Source organism: Podarcis raffonei, chromosome 14 (genome assembly GCF_027172205.1).
Source record: "Podarcis raffonei isolate rPodRaf1 chromosome 14, rPodRaf1.pri, whole genome shotgun sequence".
Taxonomy (NCBI): domain Eukaryota; kingdom Metazoa; phylum Chordata; class Lepidosauria; order Squamata; family Lacertidae; genus Podarcis; species Podarcis raffonei.
Window position 1 is genome coordinate 38,564,762 of NC_070615.1, and position 22,237 is coordinate 38,586,998.

Genomic DNA, 22,237 nt, shown 5'->3' on the forward strand with positions numbered 1-22,237 from the left:
CTACAACCTTTCCAGCGCCTGGTAAACAAGAAAACCCACTGGGTACATTGGGGGCGGGGGGCGGAGAGAGAATAAATACCAAGCCAGGAATGGCGGACTTCCTCCACTCTCCCATTTATTTATTTTTTATTTGACACCCCCCCCCCAGAAAAAAACAACAACCCAACCACTTCTGGTTGCAACCGTGTATGTAAAGGGAGCTTATGTTGCAGCTTTACTATATAGTTCAACTGGGATTTTTTTCTTTAAAAAAGAATGTAGGTAGAGATGAAAATGCTCATCCCACGATGCCTATGGCAGCTCTTCCTAATGCTGAGCTTTTTGGTCCCAGCAGCCCCCTCCCCACCCTACAGCCCTCCTTCAGGCACCCAAACCCAAAATTATTGTTAATTGCTATGCCCCACCACTTCGATTCTTAATCCATTTCCTTCTCACACTTACAGGTTATATAATTCCAATTTATTAAACTTACACAGTTAAGCAGGCAGATAGTCATATACATGATAAAGTCACACCTCCTGGGGCTGCAGATCATCCGAACAGCAGCAGCAGCAGCAGCCCCTTGTGTTAGTTCACACAGGAGAGCGACTTCCTCTCTTCTCCTGAACTCCAGCTCCTGGTCCCTGGTCATCTACTGGTTAGGATTGGACAGCATTTCTCCAGCACCTCCGTTCCTAGGAAGAGAATTGCACTCAAGAGGTTGCCCAAGTTCTTTTTTCCGAACATCAGTTGTGTGTGTGGGGGGACGACGACGACCAAGTCAGGAGGCTTTTGTTCCTGCTTCTGCCCATTTCCATGCTCTTCCTATGAGTACAGCTGGCTGCTGCCCCAAATATCAATGCAAGAGAAGGGCGGTGAGCTGAGCGGCAAGAGCCAAGAGCTGGTAGGAAGAGACAGCGGTGAAGTCTGCTCCACAGTGCTGGCCGCACCACGTTGGGGTCACATAATAATCCTGGAGACAATGGAGTTCAGGGTGAGAGTATGAAGAATCCCAGGAAGGATATAGAATGTATTTTTAAGTCGCTTTGTGTTTCCCCAAACTTAATAGTTTCACACCAGGTGTTGTGTTGCTGGATTGCCAGCTCCCATCAGCCTCCCAGGCAGCAAAGGATGATGGGAGTTGTAGTCCATCAACATCTGGAAGGCTAGAGATTCTCCTCACCTCTGCTTTACAAAATGCATTTCTGGGCCCCAAACAGCAAGCATATTCAGCTCTTTCCTTCGCAATATCTTCACTGCAATCAGTCCAGCTTTTAAGAAAGAGGAACCTTGACTTCTTGGGCAACAACTCGGATGATATTCCCGACACCTCCCACGCTCCCTAACATCTCCGTTAAAAACGAGCATGTTCAAGAAGTAACTATGGCAATATCCTCTCTGTGGCGTCATTGCTGAGCAAGGATCATCAGTGTGACCTGCAGGCTGAAGAAAGGGGCAGAAACGGTGGCTGTCAAAGGAGATGTGCAAAATCAATCGAAAAATAATGAGCGAACAGCCCCTATTGCACACTGTAAGTAACTGCCAGGATAGCCAAAGACTATAAACCAAAAGAAGGCTCTTCCCTCCCTCTTCATCTCTTAAGGCTACAATCTGAACCCCATTTGCCTGAGAGCAAGCCCCATTGTATCCAAAAGAATTTGCTTCTGAGTAGACATGCTTTTAAAGGTAAAGGGACCCCTGACCATTAGGTCCAGTCGTGGCTGACTCTGGGGTTGTGACTCTCATCTTGATTTATTGGCCGAGGGAGCCGGCGTACAGCTTCCGGGTCATGTGGCCAGCATGACTAAGCCGCTTCTGGCGAACCAGAGCAGCGCATGGAAACGCCGTTTACCTTCCCGCCGGAGCGGTACCTATTTATCTACTTGCACTTTGACGTGCTTTCGAACTGCTAGGTTGGCAGGAGCAGGGACCGAACACTGGGAGCTCACCCTGTCACAGGGATTCGAACCGCTGACCTTCTGATCAGCAAGCCCTAGGCTCTGTGGTTTAACCCACAGCACCACCTGCATCCCAGGTGCAGGATAGGGTTGCTCTTTTAACGGTTGCTCAGCCCTAACCAACGTTTCAAACTGACTTTGAAAGGCTCACAAGCCAAGCGAAGATCTGCGTCGACATTCCAAAAGGGCCAGGAAGCTTTGTGGTGAAGAGCTAGTTAGCCTGGTCGCCACAAGCGACCAGGAGTTCCATACAAGGGAGAAAGCAGGCTGATGGAAAGCACTGAGCAGGATTTGTCCATAGCCACTCCATTCCTCTTCCAACCAAGAGCGACTTAAGTTTCTATGCTATCTGCTGAGGAAGAAAATCTCTTTCTCCACAACCAGAATGGATATAACACACTGCCCCTCTTCCCAAAACAAACAAACAAACAAATTTCTTTCCAGTAGCACCTTAAAGACCAACTAAGTTAGTTCTTGGTATGAGCTTTCGTGTGCATGTGCATGCACACGAAAGCTCATACCAAGAACTAACTTAGTTGGTCTTTAAGGTGCTACTGGAAAGAAATTTGTTTGTTTGTTTGTTTTGAGTATGGCAGACCAACACGGCTACCTTTCTGTAACTGCCCCTCTTCCGTAAGTCTTCTGGGAAATAGGTAATTTGTTTATTTTTACTGAGCCTGCTGTTTCCATTATGCTGCAGTTGAAAAACTTAAGAGCCCTCTCTGCTCAGGGCTTGTTCTGAGAGGTTAGTCAGGCCCCCTCTTAAACTGATGCATACCTGGCAATGGGTCCAGACAGCAGCAATGTTCCAAATGTGGTAAGGAGCTGAAATTTTAATCTCCCACTTTGCCCTGGAGCATACAACACAGTGGCACTTGAAAGTTCTCGGAAATTTTCAATGGCATGTAAACCATGTATCTGAAGAAGTGTGCATGCACACGAAAGCTCATACCAAGAACTAACTTAGTTGGTCTTTAAGGTGCTACTGGAAGGAAATTTTTTTTTTGTTTTGACTATGGCAGACCAACACGGCTACCTATCTGTAAATGTAAACCAAACTTCACCGTCACAAAATGGCTGCCAAGGATGGGGGACATGGGCAAACACAAAACACCCATTTCATACAAGGTGAAACTGGTGAGGCTAGAATACAGGTAACTTGTCCAAGAAACTGAGCACAAGGTAGAAGTGGGGGTCTGAGCTCCAAAACACAAAACTACAGTGGTACCTCGGCTTACATACGCTTCAGGTTACAGACTCCGCTAACCCAGAAATAGTGCTTCAGGTTAAGAACTTTGCTTCAGGATGAGAACAGAAATCGTGCTCCGGCGGCACGGCAGCAGCGGGAGGCCCCATTAGCTAAAGTGGTGCTTCAGGTTAAGAACAATTTCAGGTTAAGTACGGAGCTCCGGAACGAATTAAGTACTTAACCTGAGGTACCACTGTACTTTCAACCTACATAATAAACCCATTTCATGTGAGCCAGGCTATTTTCTCTGCCAACCAAGTAGGGTTGCCAGCTCTGGCTAAGGAAACCCCCAAATTCTAATTTCTACACGATGAGTTACTTGTCTAAACACTGGTTAGGATTTATAGGCCTCATTTCAGCCCTTCAATTCACCTTTTAGCCCCTGGGAAGAGTGGTGGCAGGTTTTCTCAACTACCCACCCTCTTGACGCCAATTCTGATTAAATCCTTGTTAAATCTTCCCTCCCTGCAGCTAGGCCAAGACAGGACACTTCATACTGAAATAACTTGCAATTAAACGTGATGTTTTTACCTGCATTTCCTGTGTTGGCTTCCTTCTTTCTACATTTGTACCCGAGCCAACCACCTGTTTCTAGTGGGTACCTGACTTGATTCAGTGATGCCAACCTTCCAAAGTCTGAGAGTTACACCAAGAGATCCACAAATGCCTTGAATGTGGAACGGGGTGAGGGTCAGCAAAAATCAGGTGGCGGCACCTTGCAACATTCAATTTTGGAAAAGCAAAATAGAAAAATTAAATTAGCTAAAACACTTTGAGAACCACTTGCTGCAGAACCTAATTCACCAGCCTGGTGCCCTTCAGGTGTAGCTGGACTATAACTCCCATCAACGCCAGATGCATGATGGGAATGGTAGTCCAACAACCTTTGGGTGGGTCCACACTGGCTACCTTTCCTGTAAAGGAAGAGTAAATACTTGGAATTGTTGGAGGCCCCTGCCACAGAATCTCAGCTAACAGGTGAGAGTGGGGGCCCTGAACTGTGTGAGGCCCTAAATACCGTATTTTTTGCTCTATAAGACGCACCAGACCACAAGACGCACCTAGTTTTTGGAGGAGGAAAACAAGAAAAAAAAATTCTGAATCTCAGAAGCCAGAACAGCAAGAGGGATTGCTGCGCAGTGAAAGCAGCAATCCCTCTTGCTGTTCTGGCTTCTGTGATAGCTGCGCAGCCTGCATTCGCTCCATAAGACGCACACACATTTCCCCTTACTTTTTAGGAGGGAAAAAGTGAGCCTTATAGAGCAAAAAATACGGTAATCATTGTTTTCCATTTCAGCTACTCACGTGCTACATCCATCCATCAATCTTCTTAAAAGTGACTCAAAAAAGGTTATTTACGTATGCCACTACTGCGGCCCATGTTTTGTTAGCCCAAAAATGGAAAACGAGTGAGGTCCCAACTAAAGAAGGACTTAAGTTGACAGAATATGCGCAGCTTGCAGATTTAACATATAGAATAAGAGAACAAGAGGAACATATGTTTAGAGAAGATTGGAAAACGTTTACTGAATGGGGAGGGGAAATGGTGTACACTTGAAAACTTTGGCAGCATTGAGATAAATTCAACCATGTAAATCAGTTTTGATGGATGTAATAATGGAATCCTGAATGGTTTAGTTTTTGTAAAATACACAGGGATTTATGATATGCAAAATGAACCATGGAAAGAGAAGATGGGAAGCTACTGATATTTCAAGGGTGTTTAAATGAGTATTTTAAATTGTAAAACAGAAAATTTAATAAAAATCCTGTAACTTAAAGTAGGAAAAAGAATTGGTTCAACAACCTATTATATGCTGGCTAAACTGTTTGGCAACAAAACAATGCCAAAGTCCTAGAGCAGGGCTACATTCACACCATCAATCCTAAAGCCCTATGATACAACTTTGAAGAGTCGTGGCTGCCCCAAATAATTCTGGGAGCTGAGAGCTGTTAGGGGGCTGCTGCAACTGCAACTCCCAAGACTGCCTCTGTAGAACAAAGAACCACAAACATGAGTAATATTAACCATAACAAAAACACCACCAATAACCAATAAAAGCCACTTGAAAAGCAAGCATGCGTTTTTAAAAACAAAACACACTTTTAAACAGTTGGTGAACATTGGGAGACTTCAGGGTGCAGATTTGGAAAAATCAGATAAACACTTGAGTCAGACCTCTGTAACTAAACAGAGATGAAAAATTAGCATAAAGAGGAGCCAGATTGAAAAGCAACTTGCACCTTCAGAACACTATCACTCAGCCTGCCTGGTCCACAATTGTGCCGTCAAACCAGGGGTCAGCAAACTTTTGCAGCAGGGGGCTGGTCCACTGTCCCTCAGGCCAATCTATATTTTGGGGGGGGGGGGGAAATGAACGAATTCCTATGTCCCACAAATAACCCAGAGATGCATTTTAAATAAAAGGACACATTCTACTCATGTAAAAACATGCTGATTCCCGGACCGTCCACAGGCTGGATTTAGAAGGCGATTGGGCCGGATCCGGCCCCCGGGCCTTAGTTTGCCTACCCATGTATTAAATTAAAAACTCGCCCCCTGGTAGGAAGAACAGAGGAATTTACCTTATACCAAAACAAGACCATTGCTCCATCTAGTTCAGTACTGTCCCCACCGACTGGCAGATGATTTCTAAGATTTCAGGCAAAACTTCTTTCCAGCAGATTAGAGGATTCCCCTTTGTTTGTACGGGAAGCTATTAGGAAAATAGATTTATTGGGGGAGTGAATCAACCCCGAGCCATAAGACCCATTGCTGCTTAAGAGTGTCTCAACCCACATTCTAGTCTCCTAGTTCCATTTTGCAACATTGACCCAGGACTGGTTGCCATGGTTTTTCCCGCTCTTTACTGACTAAGCCCTTGCCCTCTTTGCCTCTCCTGCACCTTCCTGCCCGAGACTTCTCGATTCCCATGCAACCACTTTAAGTAACCTGGGCTTCCTCCGCCACTGCCCTGGTCCACAGCTGGGGCAGGCAACACCCGCTTGTGGCTGTGGCCTTTGCTTAAAGGCTCAGGCAACGGGGTGAGACAGCAGCAGCAGCTTGTCAAATCTCCAGAATTGGCTGCAGGAGTTTCCTGAAGATGAAGGACAATTCCTGGAGGCCATATATGAGAGGATACTCTAAATTTTAGAGTCTAAAACAATTCTTTTTGAAGGCACTGCTAACTTACTTTCTAGCAGCTGCCAGACTTTGTATTGCACACAAAAAAAATGGAAGAATGATCTGTTGTCTTGAATAGTGCCATAAAAATTTGTGGAACCTTGCAGCTCCTGAAAATACAACCAACAATATTTTGTGTGATGAAAGAAGGCAAAGGACCAGTAGAACAATTTTATGCAAGTTGGTGTTCTTTCATTTCTGCCTTAAGATTCTCCTGTTTCTTAACTTGCGTCCCCCCCACCCCATTTCAGAAAACGAGTGCTGCCAAATGTCCGGGTTTCCCCAGACATATACGGGATTCTGACGTTGCAAATGGCGTCCAGGGGGTGAAGGAAGTGAGGACAGGTGACCCCCACCTAGACCCGAAGTCACCCCCCCCCAAAAGCAGGCTCAAAGCTTTTCAAAATCATTTTCTCAGCAGCTAAGCATCTGTTCATTTGCTCTGCTGTTGCAAGGCAAAACGTTATTCTTTTTATCAGCACGAGAAGGCTTCAAAAAGCTAATGAATAGACTCTGTCAGAGCAGGCCTGAGAACTGAATCTTATCTCATTCAGTTGCAACATCTTGAACACTCTGAAACCCCTTGGCTTCTCACCCCCCCCCCTTTCCTAGGAAGAGTCCAATAGTCCCAAGACAACAGCTTTCTGTTCATGCTCAGGGGAACTCATGGGGCAGGACTCCTGAGGGAGGAGAAAGGGGAGGGAACTGGAAGGGGAATATATGCTCTGTGCAAATGACTGTGAACCTGTGCTTGTTTTGTGAACTATCACACTTGCTCCTTCTACAAGTTCATGGATGGTAGAAATAAAGCTTTCCCCCCGAAACTATTCCTTGAGTGTCTGTTGACTCCCATCTCCCTTTCCCGGGCGCAATATTTTTCCCACCCGAGGGCAAAGCCTCATAAGGCTACAGGGGAAATATTGCAAACTGGGGGGGGGGGGGAGTCCGGGGAAGCCCGGCTGTATGGCAACACATTTCGGAATAGAAGGTTTTGCTTAAAAATTGTGGTCTCTCTTGGAATAAGCCCCAAATCGCTTCTTTTGGAGCTGCTGGCTTTCTCTTTTTTTTTAAATAAAATTTTTATTAGTTTTTCAACATATAAGACATTACAAACAACAATACACAAACAAACAAACATATAAACATGTATAATTTCATAATCTTTTTTTCTTATACCCAATTTCAACGACTTCCCCATGCCTCCCTTTTCTGCATCCCTGTTTTAAACTTTTTCAGCAACCCCTGTTCTAAATTACTTATAAATCCCTTTCTTTAACCCTTTTCTTTCCTCTTATCCAATCATTTATCGCTGCAAATCTGCTATGCTTTACCCATGACATTTTAACACTCACTAATTTTGCAACAATTTTTAAGATAAAATTTAAATTTCTTCCAATCTTCTTCCACCGTCTCTTTCCCTTGGTCACGGATTCTGCCCGTCATCTCTGCCAGTCCCATGTAGTCAATCACCTTCGTCTGCCACTCTTCCAGCGTGGGTAGTTCTTGTGTCTTCCAATACTTTGCTAGTAAAACTCTTGCTGCTGTTGTAGCATATGGAGCTGCTGGCTTTCTCAGGTATGTGTGGCCACCTCAGCACTTGCCATGCCTAGGTGTCCTTATGCAGGAGAAGGCCCTGGTCCCTCTTGGTGCTGCTGCCTGCAGGTGAGATGATGGGTGGCATCAGAGCAAAGCGCTTTCAGGTGTGCTTGGTGTTCCTCCTCCTCCTCCTGTTTTTATCAATTGTTTTTGGTGAGTTGGCAGCCCTACCAGAAAGGGCTAACTTAACTGGGCTTTTTGTTTTGTTTTGTTTCCAGCATGGCGACAGTGGTTTGCTTTAAGTTCCTCCACCTCTTAAGAGTTTTCCCCCTCCCTTTAGGGCAAACAGTCATTCGCTAACCTCCCAGCTGCCCAGTGAGATAGATAGACAGCCAGTTCCAAGGAACACTTTGAGCAGCTATTCCTCTTTCTCAGAGGCAGGGGGTGAGTCTGAAAAGAGCTCACAGGCTGGAGAGCACAGGCACTTGGTCAAAAAACAAAACAAAACAAACAAACAAACCACAAAAGCAAGAAATGGGAGGGGCATAGCTTTTATTTATTTAATTTAAAAATATTTTATATGCCACTAACTTGTATAGAAAACGTCAAAGTGGTGTAGAGCGACCCTCCTCCCACGCCGCCCCACCTTCTTCCCAATGCACCCGCGGACTACATTTCCCAGCGCCCTTTGCAGCCCGGTCTGGCCTCGCCCTCGTGGCGCGGCGCTCAGCTGAGAGTCCCCGGCAGGAAGTTCCGCGGCTCCTTGGCTGGGCGCTTCCCCGAGATGCCTTTGCTGGTCAATGGGGAGCGGGTCGACTTGTCGCAGCCCACGAGGGAGCTGATCTACACCTTCCCGGAGCTGGAGGTGAGCTGCGAGCTGGCAGCTGATTATAGGAATTATTCATTAATAGAAGAGAGAAGAAAGGGGGGCAGGGCTGAGGGTGTGAGTTGGAGGGTGCGTCCTTAGATGCAGATATTTAAAATAAAATGAAATGTATTTCGTTTGCTCTGCTCTGGTACCCTTCGGAGGCTGCGTCTCTGTGCACCGCTTACCTTGGAAAGTAGCGCCATTGAACTCTATGGGAGTTTTTAAAATAGAAACAACAATGCCAGTGCAATCATGTGCATGCTTACTTTGAAGTAAGCCCCATCGAGTTCAATGGGAATGACTCTCAGGTAAGAGTGTGTGCGCGTGCACTTGTGCTTGTATAGCAGCATTGCGGGGATATTTGGTCCTCCAGATGTTGATCGCAGACTTGTAGACTTTGAAGGGACCACCAGGGTCAGTTTCCACAATCAAGTGGCCTGTTGGCCACGCTTGCTGGAGATTATGGGAGTTGCAGTTCAGCAGCATCTGGAAAGCTATGTTTTTACACCCACCCCTGGCGCAGAAAAGGATTACAGCCTTACTTTTGAGCAAATATGCACTGGGACACAGGTGTTTGGAATGCAAATGCCAGGGTGCATGGATGCTACCAAAAGGTGGTGTCTTCTAGCTTAAATACAGAGCCAGTGCAGTGCAGTGGTTAGAGGGCTAGGGTCTGGGAGAACAGGGTTCAGTTTCCACTCAGCCATGAAGTTCACTGGGCATCCTTAACTCCCAGGGTTGTTGTGGGAATTAAACAATGAGGGGAAGAACCATGTATGTTCCATGGAGAAAAAAGTAGGCTATAAATACAATCAGTCAAATATGCTGCACATTGTTTTGGTGTTAATGGTGGTAATGACTTGAGAGCTTGTGACTTTTAATTTATTTTGAATGTCCTGATGTAAGGTAAGTCTCAACTTCTATTTTACATGGGCTGCTTTCAGACTTTTCTCCATCAGCTTGCCCTTTTTTTAAAAAATGCAACCAAATTTTCCCACCCCAGCTCTTTTTGCAGATGTTCTTTTCATGCCCTTCTTGTGTCTTCCTCAAACCTTCGCTGATTTTCTCCCCTGCTTCCTGAAATACTTGAGAAACAGGTTTTCCCCTATGTACTTAACGGGGACCGCCCACCTTTTGGGGGCCAGTCTGGAATTTTGGAATGTCTTTAATATCTCGCTTATTTATTTTCACTTTTATATTCCTCCAAAGCGCTCAAGATGGCATTCATGGTTTTATCCTCACAGCAGCCATGTGAGGTAGGTTAGACGTGAGATGCAGTGACTGGCCCCAGGTCACCTAGAGAGCTCCATGGCTGAGTGGGGATTCAAATCTTGGTATCCCAGGTTCCAGTCCGATGTTCTAACCACTAAACCACAAAATGGCTACTGTATGTGTGCGTTTGTGAAAGAGGAGAGAGATCACAAAATGGCTGCCACATCTAAAATATGGTGTGGACTTGTTTTCCCTGTCAGTGGGGGAGAATGCACCCACGTCATCCAACCTCTTACAGAGAGCTTTTTGTAGCTCTTCTCCATTTGGAATGGAAGAGGATGTCCAATGTTGGTTCAATTCATGATTGGGAAGGTTGCCAATGTGGGAGAGGCCAAGCTAGTGCAAACAGGAACTGGGCAGGAAAACCAAAGGTCTCTTGTGAACTGTGGTCTTTTTTTTGAGGGGATATTGACTGAGAACTTTCTTGGCCACCATAAGAGGTACTGGTGGCAACACTGGCACCTGCAGGCAGCATGTCCGTGACCCCTGTTTTGGAATTTATTGCAAGCAGCCACTCCATGGAGGAAAATTCAGCCCATGTCTGGTTGTCACCATCTTGGCCCATAGGATGAAGCAGCTGGCTTTTGACGTGTCCTCACAAAATGGCCCAATATTGGTACAGTGGTACCTCGGGTTACATACGCTTCAGGTTACATACGCTTCAGGTTACAGACTCTGCTAACCCAGAAATAATACCTTGGGTTAAGAACTTTGCTTCAGGATGAGAACAGAAATCGTTCTCCAGCGGCGCGGCGGCAGCAGGAGGCCCCATTAGCTAAAGTGGTGCTTCAGGTTAAGAACAGTTTCAGGTTAAGTACGGACCTCCGGAACGAATTAAGTACTTATCCCGAGGTACCACTGTACATCACCATGGGCTGAACTCTTCCCATCCCATGTTTGTTACACCATGGTGTGTTTATGGCAATAAATCCTCTATACAGTTCCAAGTGATTTGTAATTTGGCTCAGAAGATTTGCTTTGACAGCTGGATAGCTCCATTGGTTAGAGCTTGGGTGCTGATAACTCCAAGGCTGCAGGTTCGATCCCTGTAAGTGACAGCTGCATATTCCTGCATTACAGGGGGTTGGACCAGATGCTCTTTAGGGCCCCTTCCAACTCTTAAGGAAAGCTCTTGGGTTTTTGTTTGCTGATTTAGGTGCCAGAAATGATTTATTTATTTATTTGTAGACCACCTCGTCCCAAAATAATGCTTCTGAGTGGTTTGCAAAAGTATAAAAAAGCAGTTAACACAAAGATTTAACTACGAACATCCATAATTGCAGCACACAGTCAAACGTTCCCATTCAAATACAGTAAAATAGTTAAGAGTCTGGTTGGGAGACCAAGGGAATGCCTGCATAAACAGGTGCATCTTCAGAATTGAGGGCTTCTGATCTCAGAATGATTGTGCTAGCTGGGAACCTAAATACGACTTTGTTTCCCCATTTTCTACAGGAACAAGCCAAAATCTTAAGAGGTCAGCCTGCTCAATCAGTGGGCCCCAAAGGACTTCTCTACGTCCAGCAGAGAGAATTTGCAGTCACCACTCCTAAGGATGGTAGGTTGGCGCTAAGGAAGTTCCATCCAAAGGTTAAAAAATATCCACCAGGACCTCACTTTTCCTTCTCCTTTTCCCTCAGCTTCTGTCTCTATTCTCGGATCAGATGATGCAACTACCTGCCATTTGGTGGTCCTCAGACACACAGGTATGTCATTGGGCTCTGGGTTCCTTGCTGCTTTTGAACTATGCCCCTGGATTTCGATGCCTCTGATTTATAGGGTTTTTCAGCCAGTACAACAGGTTTTGGCTGATGACATCCAAGTATCTGGGAAGGCAAGAAGCATTTTAAGAGTTGAGGGACATGCTTAACCAAGTATAAATTCTGGGGTGTGGTCCAGGGAGGGCTTTGAACTCCAGATAAGCTTGGAGCACTGCATATTTTTATTTAAACAATCTATATGCTGATGAACTACAATAGCCTCTTGTATGAAGGTACAGTGCAAAAAAAAAAGTTGGTTAAAACAAAAAAAGAAACCGGATTTCAGTTAAAATGCTTGCTGGAAGTTCAGTAGGGAGGGGGGCCTGTCTGACCTTCACTGGAAGGGAGTTCTTTAAAATTGGGTTCACAATATTAAATGCACACTCCCGGTGGATACATCTGAGCCACACATCCAAGTCACGATGCGCTTCTGACAGTGATTCCCCCAAAGACCTCAGTGACTGGGCAGAGATGTAAGGGATTAGGTGGTCCTTGAGATATCCTGGCTCCAAATTGTTAAGGACCTTGTAAAGTAATACAGGGACGTGGGTGGCGCTGTGGTCTAAACCACTGAGTCTCTTGGGTTTGCCGATCAGAAGGTTGGCGGTTCAAATCAATAAGCTCCCGTTTGAAAGCATGCCAGTGCAAGTAGATAAATAGGTACCACTGTGGCGGGAAGGTAAACGGTGTTTCCATGCGCTCTGGTTTCCGTCACGGTGTCCTGTTGCACCAGAAGCGGTTTAGTCATGCTGGCCACATGACCCAGAAAGCTGTCTGTGGACAAACGCCAACTTCCTCGGCCTGAAAGCGAGATGAGTGCCGCAACTCCATAGTCACCTTTGACTGGACTTAACTGTCCAGGGGTCCTTTACCTTTTTATCTTTTAAAGTAATACAGGTACCTTGAACCTGATAGCATACGGGCAGCAATTGCAGACTGTAGTTGCCATTGCCTGGAACATGCAAGCCATCCATATTGTATTTTTGTTTCCCTCAGGCAGCGGGGCTATCTGTTTGACTCACTGTGATGGATCGGATACGGAGACAGAAGTTTTATTAATCACAAATGCAGTGAAAGTGCTTTCTCCTAACACGGAATGTGGAAGGTCAGCTTTTCCCTTTAACTGTTGGTGGCTGTCAAGCAAACTGGAAAAGGGCAGATGATCAACTAACAGTTAATTTACTTAATATGGATATTTTATTAATATTTAATCCCCACAACAACCCTGTGAGGTAGGTTAGGCTGAGAGGCCATGACTGGCGCAAGGTCACCCAGTGAGCATCATGGCCAAGTGGGCATTTGAACCCTCGTCTAGCCACTGTAACCACTAGGCCACACTGCCCCTCCAAACTCTTCAGATATGTATGCCTTTTTGACAATGTTTAAGGAAATTTGAGATGAAATAAACTATGATAAGTTTGTTACCACTCAATAATAAGTGGGGAGGGGACGGACGGATGACAGAACCCTGTAATAATTTATTTTACATTCCCAGCGTGGTGTAGTGGTTAAGAGCAGTAGACTCGTAATCTGGTGAAACGGGTTCGCGTCTCCACTCCTCCACATGCAGCTGCTGGGTGACCTTGGGCCAGTCACACTTCTCTGAAGTCTCTCAGCATCATTCACCTCACAGAGTGCTTGTTGTGGGGGAAGAAGGGAAAGGAGATTGTGAGCCACTTTGAGACTCCTTCGGGTAGTGATAAAGCGGGATATCAAATCCAAACTCCTCCTCCTCCTCCTCTTCTTCTTCTTCTTCTTCTTCTTCTATTCACCAGAATCAAGATAAGAGTAAAAGTGAATAAATGAATAAAGCGCTTGATCTTAAATTTCAGTGGATCCCATTCAACTTAGGCTTTAGTCGATTAATCTACCGGTGGTAACAGGTTATATCTCCAGCTTCTGTCCTTGTTGTTAGGTTGGAAGTACACCTGATTGGTGGATTCAGCGATGACAGGCACTTATCCCAGCGACTTACCAATCAGCTCCTGAGTAAGTTTGCATTCCCACTCCCTCTGTTAAAGTTTAGAATTCCGACTGGATGCTGGTAAAGCTTGCAGAGCTTCTGAGAGGTTTACACTGTTGGGGATAGCAAGGGCTCACACCAAATCCTGCATGCAGGTCCTCCATGGGGAGGGACAAAGAGTAATGAATGGCACTTAAGCCCTGCCCACTGGGGATGCCCCTCAGCCTCTGCTGTGCCACAGAGACTGGATTCAGACATTGCATCAAGCGATGGAAGGACGTTTAAGTGTGGCCTGGCGTGATGGCTGAGCTGGCAAACCACAGTTTCTGATCAGTTGGCAAACTAGAATCTGACAGCACAGTTTCCAGTGGGTTTGCAAACCATGGTTTGGGGCCTTCCCCCCCCCCCCCATGGGCTCCCAGGTGATCTTGAACTACAACTCCATCATCCCCAACCATTGGCCATGCTGGCTAGACCAACAACATCTGGAGACTCAAGGTTGAGAAGGACTGCCCTAGAGTTATGAATCTTATGAGAGTTATGAGCCCTCTTGATATGGCTCTGAGGCAACAGCAATTCCCATTTCAATCAAGGTTTAAGCCAGGGGTCAGCAAACTTTTTCAGCAGGGGGCCGGTCCACTGTCCCTCAGACCTTGTGGGGGGCGGGACTATATTTTGGAAAGGAAAAAAAAAAGAACGAATTCCTATACCCCACAAATAACCCAGAGATGCATTTTAAATAAAAGCACACATTCTACTCATGTAAAAACACACTGATTCCCAGACCGTCCGCAGGCCGGATTGAGAAGGCGATTGGGCCAGATCCAGCCCCCGGGCCTTAGTTTGCCTACTCATGGTTTAAGCCCTGTTTGCTCCAGTTCCCAGAGTTTCCTTGTAAGAGAGATTGATTGTTAAGCCACTCTGGGAATTGTAGCTCTGTGATGGAATAGGGGTCTCCTAACAGTTCTTGGCACCCTTAACAAGCTATAGTTCCCAGGGTCCTTTGGGGAAACCATGACTGCTTAAAGTAGAATGAATTGGTTATTAATATGGCTTGGAGTCAACCAGCTCCCACTCAAGATACCCGCTGAAATTAATAGGCCAGCTCCTGTCATGTCCATTAATTTCAGTGGGTCTATTTTGAGTGGGACTAATGTAGGATTTTTATCCAATGTTGCCTTTTTTCTTTTTTAAAAAAGTACTCTTTCTATGTAGCCTGGAAGTATCTCGTTCTGTTGCGCAGGTCTCACAGTTTCCCCTCTTGTTATTCCTAGGAGCGTTTGACCGCTTGCAGGATAATGTCCATTTAGTGACCTTCTGTGTGACAGGTAACTGTTTCCAATGGGCAACTTTCCTCTGCTCCCCATCTTCTCAGCTACCTGGCCTAAGGTGTTCTGGCCACATCAGCACCGTATGTTTAAAGCACCGTGATGCCACTTTTAAACAGTTGTGTCTTGTGCGAGTTGTTAGGAAACCCCCTATTCCCCTCACAGAGCTACAGCTCTCAGAGTTCCCTCAGAGCAATCAATGGATTTTTTGATTGATTGAAAAACTACTCTGGCTATTGTAGCTCTGTGAGAGAATAAGGTTTTCCTAACTCTTGGCACCCTTAGCAAACTTCAGTTCCCAGGATCCTTTGGGAAAAGCTGTTCCTGCTAAAGCAGTACTGTAAAGGTAAAGGTAAAGGGACCCCTGACCATTAGGTCCAGTCACAGACGACTCTGGGGTTGCGGCGCTCATCTCGCTTTCTTGGCCGAGGGAGCCGGCGTACAGCTTCCGGGTCATGTGGCCAGCATGACTAAGCTGATTCTGGCGAACCAGAGCAGCGCACGGAAACGCCGTTTACCTTCCCGCCGGAGCGGTACCTATTTATCTACTTGCACTTTGATGTGCTTTCGAACTGCTAAGTTGGCAGGAGCAGGGACCGAGCAACGGGAGCTCACCCCGTCGCGGGGATTCGATCCGCCGACCTGATCGGCAAGTCCTAGGCTCTGTGGTTTAACCCACAACGCCACCCACATCCCTAAAGCAGTACTGTATCATGCTTTAAATGTATGGTATGCATATGGCAACTATAGCCATATGTCACAATGCATGTTGATGTCAGATCCCAGTCCTTGTTCTGGAGAAGGATTTCCGCATTGTATTTTTGCGTTTCTTTGACTTTCAGGTCGCCTTGCGGGGAGACTATTCTTAAAAGTAGCATCTCCCAACCCCAGACTGATGTCACAAATTTGAATGAATATTTGATGAGTCCTATATTTGTGTATACCTGGCAGGGACTTATAGCTCAGTTTCTTCCCAAGCTTGATGTTGATTTTTTTTTAAACGGGTCCTCTTCCATGGAAGAATTAGTTATATCTTTCCTTCCCTCTCTCCTCCTCTCTTTTAAATAACAGAATTAAATGACCGGCAAGAGAAAGGCAAACATTTGCCATTCATTTATGGAATTGGTGAGTAACGTTCACATTTGGTGTCAATTTATCAAGCTGGCTACAAACGATGCAGGTGGTTTAATGAGAGGTTCAAACACTCTCCCTTTTGAAATCGCCAGGGTTTTGTTTTGGTTTTTTGCTAAAGGAGAAGCTCCTATTCTGGTAGGTATATTGTCTGCTTTCACCAGATCAGAAATCTAAACTTTTCCTGGACTTCTAATTTTATGCCAAGTTCAGATGTTTTGTAAAACCGTGGTTTCCTTTTGTATCAATAAGGCTGCCCAACCAATGGTTCTTCCATGCATTTTCCTCTCCTCTCTTAGGTGCCAGAGAAGTAGGAGATATAAAACGTTTGCCTTTAAACTAACAGCCCCACATATAATGCATTGCAGTAATCTAACCTAGAGGTTACCAGAGCATGGATGACAGATGTTAGGCTATCTTTGTCCAGATTGGGGCACGACTGGGCTACCAGCCAAAGCTGATAGAAGGCACTCAGTGCTGCTGAGGCCACCTGAACCTCAAGCAATAGCAAAAGATCCAAGAGTATCCCTAAGAGGTGTATCCGCTCCTTCAGAGGGAGTATAACTCCAACAAGAGCAGGCAACCTCCCAGCCATCCAGTCTAGGGAACCACACACTAACAGTCGTAACTGGATTGAGCTTCAGTTTGCTGGCTCTCATCAAGTTTCTTACCAAGTCCAGCACTTCCACTGCCTCAACTGCAGATGTAAAGGAGAAGTAGAGCCGAGTGTCATCAGCTTATCGTTGACAATGGACTCCAAACCTTTGAGTAACCATGCTCAGTGGTTTCATGGAGATGTTCAACAGCATAGGGGATAAAACTGAACCCAGACGAACCCCACATTGAAGGCTCCATAGGGCCAAACAGTCCATCCAAGTAGAATTGGAACCACCACAAAGCAGTGCCACTCATCCCTAACTTGAACAACCGCTCCAGAATGATTTCATGGTCGATGGTATTGAAAGCTGCTGAGAGGTTGAGGAGAATTAACAGGGACACATTTCCCCTATCTGTCTCCTGGCAGATAGCATCATACAGGCTGACCAAAGCGGTTTCTTTGCCCAAACAGGGCTTAAACCTTGATTGAAATGGATCTAGAACAGCCTTTCTCAACCTGTGGGTCCCCAGATGTTGAACTACAACTCCCATCACCCCTAGCTAGCAAGGCCAGAGCTCAGGGATGATGGGAGTTGTAGTCCAACAACATGTGGGGACCCACAGGTTGAGAACCGCTGAGCTAGAAGGTAAAGTTCCTCTTAAAGTATACCCATGAAATTAAAAGACATAAGCTACTAGTGTCCATTACTTTCAGTGGAACTACTCTGAGCATGACTGCAATGGGATACAGAATCATATGAATTCACATGTACCGAAAATACCTAGTCGAACCCACAACTGATGCACGAGATCAATGGTGTTTTGCATCCTTGCCAGGCAACCTCTAATGAAAGATCTAACCAAGGAGCCCCCACCACCTTCCAAGGCCACTTGTTCCACGGCTGAGAAGTGTACCATTAGGAAGCTGATGCTAATGTTTAATCTGGATCTCATTTCATGTAATTGTAACTTGTGGGCTTTAGCTCCATGCTAAGAGTTTGGAGCAACAGGGAGCAAATTTGCCCCTGCCCTCTGTGCGACCGCCTTTCCATGTGATCTGATATTGCTTTTCCAGCTGCGAATGTTAAAACGGGAGAGATTTTCCACGCAACGTTTCCAGACAAGGGGCCCGATGTGGATCTGCGGTCTGCCAGTATCTTAACAGGAGCCAAGGTAAGCAGACACGTGTTTCAGTTTTCGGGAGATTAGAAAATGTAATTGTGAGATGTAACTTCTTGTGGCATTTGCCTGCCTTGCGTCACATGTGTTTCTGAAGCTGGTGCTCAGTTTGCAGTATAGACTGTAGGAGTTTTAAATCAGAATCCCAAACACCATTAATTCATTACAGTGGACGCTCGGATTACGAACGTGATCTGTGCAGGAGGCATGTTCACAACCCGCAGTGTTCGCAACCCGCAGCACCGCGTCTGTGCATGTGCGGGTTGCGATTCGGTGCTTCTGCGCATGCGTAAAGCACGACTGCCGAAACCCAGGAGTAACCCGTTCTGGTACTTCCAGGTTTTGGCGGGTCCATAACCCAAAATAACGCAATCTGAAGCATCTGTAACCCAAGGTATGACTGTATTTTTAGCATGGGCAAACACAGGAATTATGTGTGTGTGCGCACGCACATGTGCAAAGCCTCCAGATAAATACATACATGACTCTCCTGCTGCCTTTTCATTTGGGGGCATTAACACGCTGTTCTGAAATTGCTGTTTTGTAGATGGTTAATGTTTATGACTCGAGAAAGGAGCAACTGTGCATTGGCCCTTACTTTTGGATGCCTTTTCCCCATGTGGACTTCTGGCTAGCCCAGGATGATCAACACATCTTGCAGGTAACTGGTCCTTATGAACAAGATGGTGGCGGGATCCCAATGAAATGCCCAGAGAAACTTGGGGGTGCTTTCATTTCTGAAGATTAAGCAGTTTCATGCCCCTTATTTGTTAAATGTATTTGCCACCTTTCTTCCTGGGAAAGATGGCAAATGGCTTTATGTGAGGTTGTCCCCTCCTTTTCAAAAACAGAACGAAACAAACAAAATACTGGATTTGTTAGTCACTCATTACCCAAAGCTCTCCCAAGTGAGTTAGGCACATTAAAAAAAAATGATATTAATATATTATAACATAAAAACAAAACAACAGCTGCAGGAAGCTCTGACAGCGCAGTAAAAACAAAACATGATCTCAGTCTAGAAAGAAGCCTGAGGGGAAAGGCAAGGCCAGAAAGTTGTTGGCAAAGGTGCCAGGCAGACCTTGCTGGGGACAACATTCCTCAGATGGGGAGCCACAACTGAAAAGGCCCTCTCTTGTCACTATTCTGAAGAGCAGGGATCTGGAGAAAGGCCTCAGAAGTTCTGGGTAGATTTATATTTAGGAGAGGTGTTTCAGAATATATTGGGGTATAAGCTGTAAGCTTTATAGGTGAAAACCTATAGGAATTTAATAATAATGAATAAAACCACTACTTTGAATTGGGCCCAGAAGCATACAGCCACTGTAGCTGTAGTAGTAGTACTAGTAGTAGTAGTAGTAGTAGTAGTAGTAGTAGTAGTAATAATAATAATAATAATAATAATAATAATAATAATAATAATAATAATAAATTTATTATTTGTACCCTGCCCATCTGGCTGGGTTTCCCCAGCCACTCTGGGCGGCTTCCAACAAAGATTAAAAATACATTAAAATGTCACACATTAAAAACTTCCCTGAACAGGGCTGCCTTCAGATATCTTCTAAATGGCAGGTAGTTGTTTATCTCTTTGACATCTGATGGAAGGGCATTCCACAGGGCGGGTGCCACTACTGAGAAGGCCCTCTGCCTGGTTCCTTGTAGCTTCACTTCCCGCAGTGAGGGAACTGCCAGAAGGCCCTTGGCGCTGGACCTCAGCATCTGGGCAGAATGATGGGGGTGGAGATGCTCCTTCAGGTATACTGGGCCAAGGCCGTTTAGGGCTTTAAAGCCCTAACAAAATGGGTGTTGCATGATCTGTTTGCCTCAAGCCTGTCAAAAGTCAGGGAGCTGACTTTCTGTTCTAGGTGAAGCTTCTGAACCATTTTCAGAGGCATCCCCACATAAAGCACTTTACCCTGACAATGCAACAACCCTGTGTGCAAGTTAGACTAAGTGTGTGTAACTGGTCCAAGGTCACCTTGTGAGCTTCATAACCAAATGGAGATTTTGTACCTAGGTTACTCCAGCCCTAGTCTGACATTCTAGCCCATGGATACTCCAGGCCTTTCTGATGCTGATGTGATTGCCTTGGAGGTGGGGGGATGGGGGACAGGTAGAAGTAGTGACGAAGGTGTATTTTAACTCTGCAATTTGTTTTCCAGAATCTCTCGACATCGCCTCTGGCTGAACCGCCTCACTTTGTTTCCCACATTAGAGCGACTCTGATGTACTTAAAAGAGCATCCCTTTCCGGATAAGACACTGTTTCCTAGCAGAAAACCTTGGATATACAAGAAAAATGAGAGTGGCTTATGGGAGAAGGTCTCTTCCGACCAGATGTGACTTTTGAAAGGGTCCGAGTGAGACTCCGAGTGAGGTGTGAATTGTGCCAAAGGAGGAACAGCCATTCCACATGGCAGAGACTGCACTTGACTTCAATGAATAGCGTTTTTTTCCCTTTTGCTAATATGAAACAAGACTGTGGAAGCCGACCCTGTTTGCACAGCGGCATAGCCTCAAAAAGTTCTCAAAGACTCAAATAATAACAAAGATACTTGAGGTTTCTATATTTTTACTGGATGAGATTCTGTCTGTGTGGGGATCAAGGTATAAAGCAGGCATCCCTGTCACGCCTGTCACCCTCCACACCTGAGGAGGGTGCAGTATCCTTCAGACATGTACATCCTTCTCAAGTTCTGGGGTGCTGTTTGGATTTGTGGGAGCTCTGAGCCAAGAGTCCTCTGTCATTCTCCCCTTGTCCCGAGCCACAATTGGCAGGCTTGCAGTGCTGAGTATAGCATTGTAATTCTGGGTCCAGCCCTCATTTTTTAAGGCCTCCCCACTGTCGTGTTGTCTCGGGCATTGCCAAAAATTAAAAGGCCAGCTCGAGCCAGTTGCCCAGTGTTTTCCCCCCTTAATAGCTTTATTTGAAACAGGTGGATTGCAGCTAGTATGGAACATCTCTGGATTATTTGTGGCAATCTCTGGAGCAGTTTGCATGCAAGGAACTCGCTGCACAGCTATCTGCGGAAGGAACTGGATTCCAAAGCAAAGTTATGGCCTTAAGGGGAAAGATCTCAAATGGAAGCTCAGAAAAGCAATCTGCACTTATCCGAGGGAAGTAAATTGCACACAGGAAAAAGGTAACATGCTTTTGCCAATACAGTGATTGACAGGCGGCTTTACAGGGATGTGTAACTTTTGGCCCTGCAGACTCCAACTCCCATCAGCTCCAACCAGCATGGCCAATGGTCAAGGATGATGGGAGTTGCCAATCCCATGGATATGAATGGGAAACCCTTTTTGGGGTAACGGGAAGATAGCCTGAGCACAAAAGTTTATTTTCCTCTCGAACTGCTTACATGTGAAAACCTTGACACAAACTCAGATACTAACAAGTTGAAGAACCTTTATTGAAGCATTTGGGAAGTATCTAAATTAGGTCTGTATCCCAGCAAAACTGCTGGCTTAACAATATAAAAACATTAAAATTTGTATTAACGATTATAACTTCAACCCATTTCTCCTCAGTGAACCCCAAGTTAATATTCATTTTACCAAATAAAATGCCAAGGAAGACGAGAATTTGTACTTTAAAAAGAAAACAAAAAACACCCCAGTTCTTATTTAAACAAAGCAAACCTATTAAGGTTGTCTGTTTTTTAAGGATTCCCAGTTCCTTAAGAGTAAAGAATGAATCAACAGTACACTTAACAGTAGTCCTCATCACACATCAAGGCAATGCCCAATGCATTTTGCTCATCAAAATCCACTAGCAAAGAAAATACTTTGAAGGATATTACAAGCCTGTTGTCAGAGAAGTTTGCTTCCTTGGGACCAAACCAGATATTGCAACTATCATTCCCTCACACCATCTACCTTCTCCACGCCTGGCACACATAACTGACTGCTAATGTAACTTGGACCAGAAGTTACTATCTTTATAGCAGGGTGGGAAATTATGTGCATTTTGCCTTCAGTCTGACCTTCAGCTTATATGTACTTTCACTATGTGTTTGGTTACTTGAGTTTCAAAGCAGTTCAGACAAGCAACTTCTTCCACTATGACATGGTGGACTCCTCTTTTGTTGAATGTTCATTTTCTGTGCCTGGGTGCTGCCACTACATTATTTAGGAAGGCAAAATATAATCACTGTAATATTCCCTTGCAAACTGCCATGGTTTTACTCAGTATCCGTGTGAGTATAGGATTAGGCTGTAGTTCGTTACC

At 45.4% G+C, this 22,237-nt stretch overlaps 1 protein-coding gene across 2 annotated transcripts; it reads left to right on the forward strand.

The window, feature by feature from the left end:
• The first annotated feature begins 6,194 nt into the window (after positions 1-6,194).
• On the forward strand, positions 6,195-21,591 carry NTAN1 (N-terminal asparagine amidase). 2 transcript variants are annotated; one of them, XM_053364021.1, is made up of 10 exons: positions 6,195-6,550; positions 11,502-11,604; positions 11,687-11,752; positions 12,803-12,911; positions 13,722-13,795; positions 15,044-15,097; positions 16,169-16,222; positions 17,901-17,998; positions 18,552-18,665; positions 20,170-21,591. In XM_053364021.1, the coding sequence occupies exons 1-10, from the start codon at positions 6,545-6,547 to the stop codon at positions 20,347-20,349; spliced, it is 858 nt and encodes a 285-aa protein (XP_053219996.1). In that variant the 5' UTR covers positions 6,195-6,544; the 3' UTR covers positions 20,350-21,591. The 2 variants fall into 2 exon arrangements, with proteins under 2 accessions (XP_053219996.1, XP_053219995.1); XM_053364020.1 differs by lacking the exon at positions 6,195-6,550 and adding an exon at positions 8,592-8,771.
• The last annotated feature ends 646 nt before the right edge of the window (positions 21,592-22,237 follow it).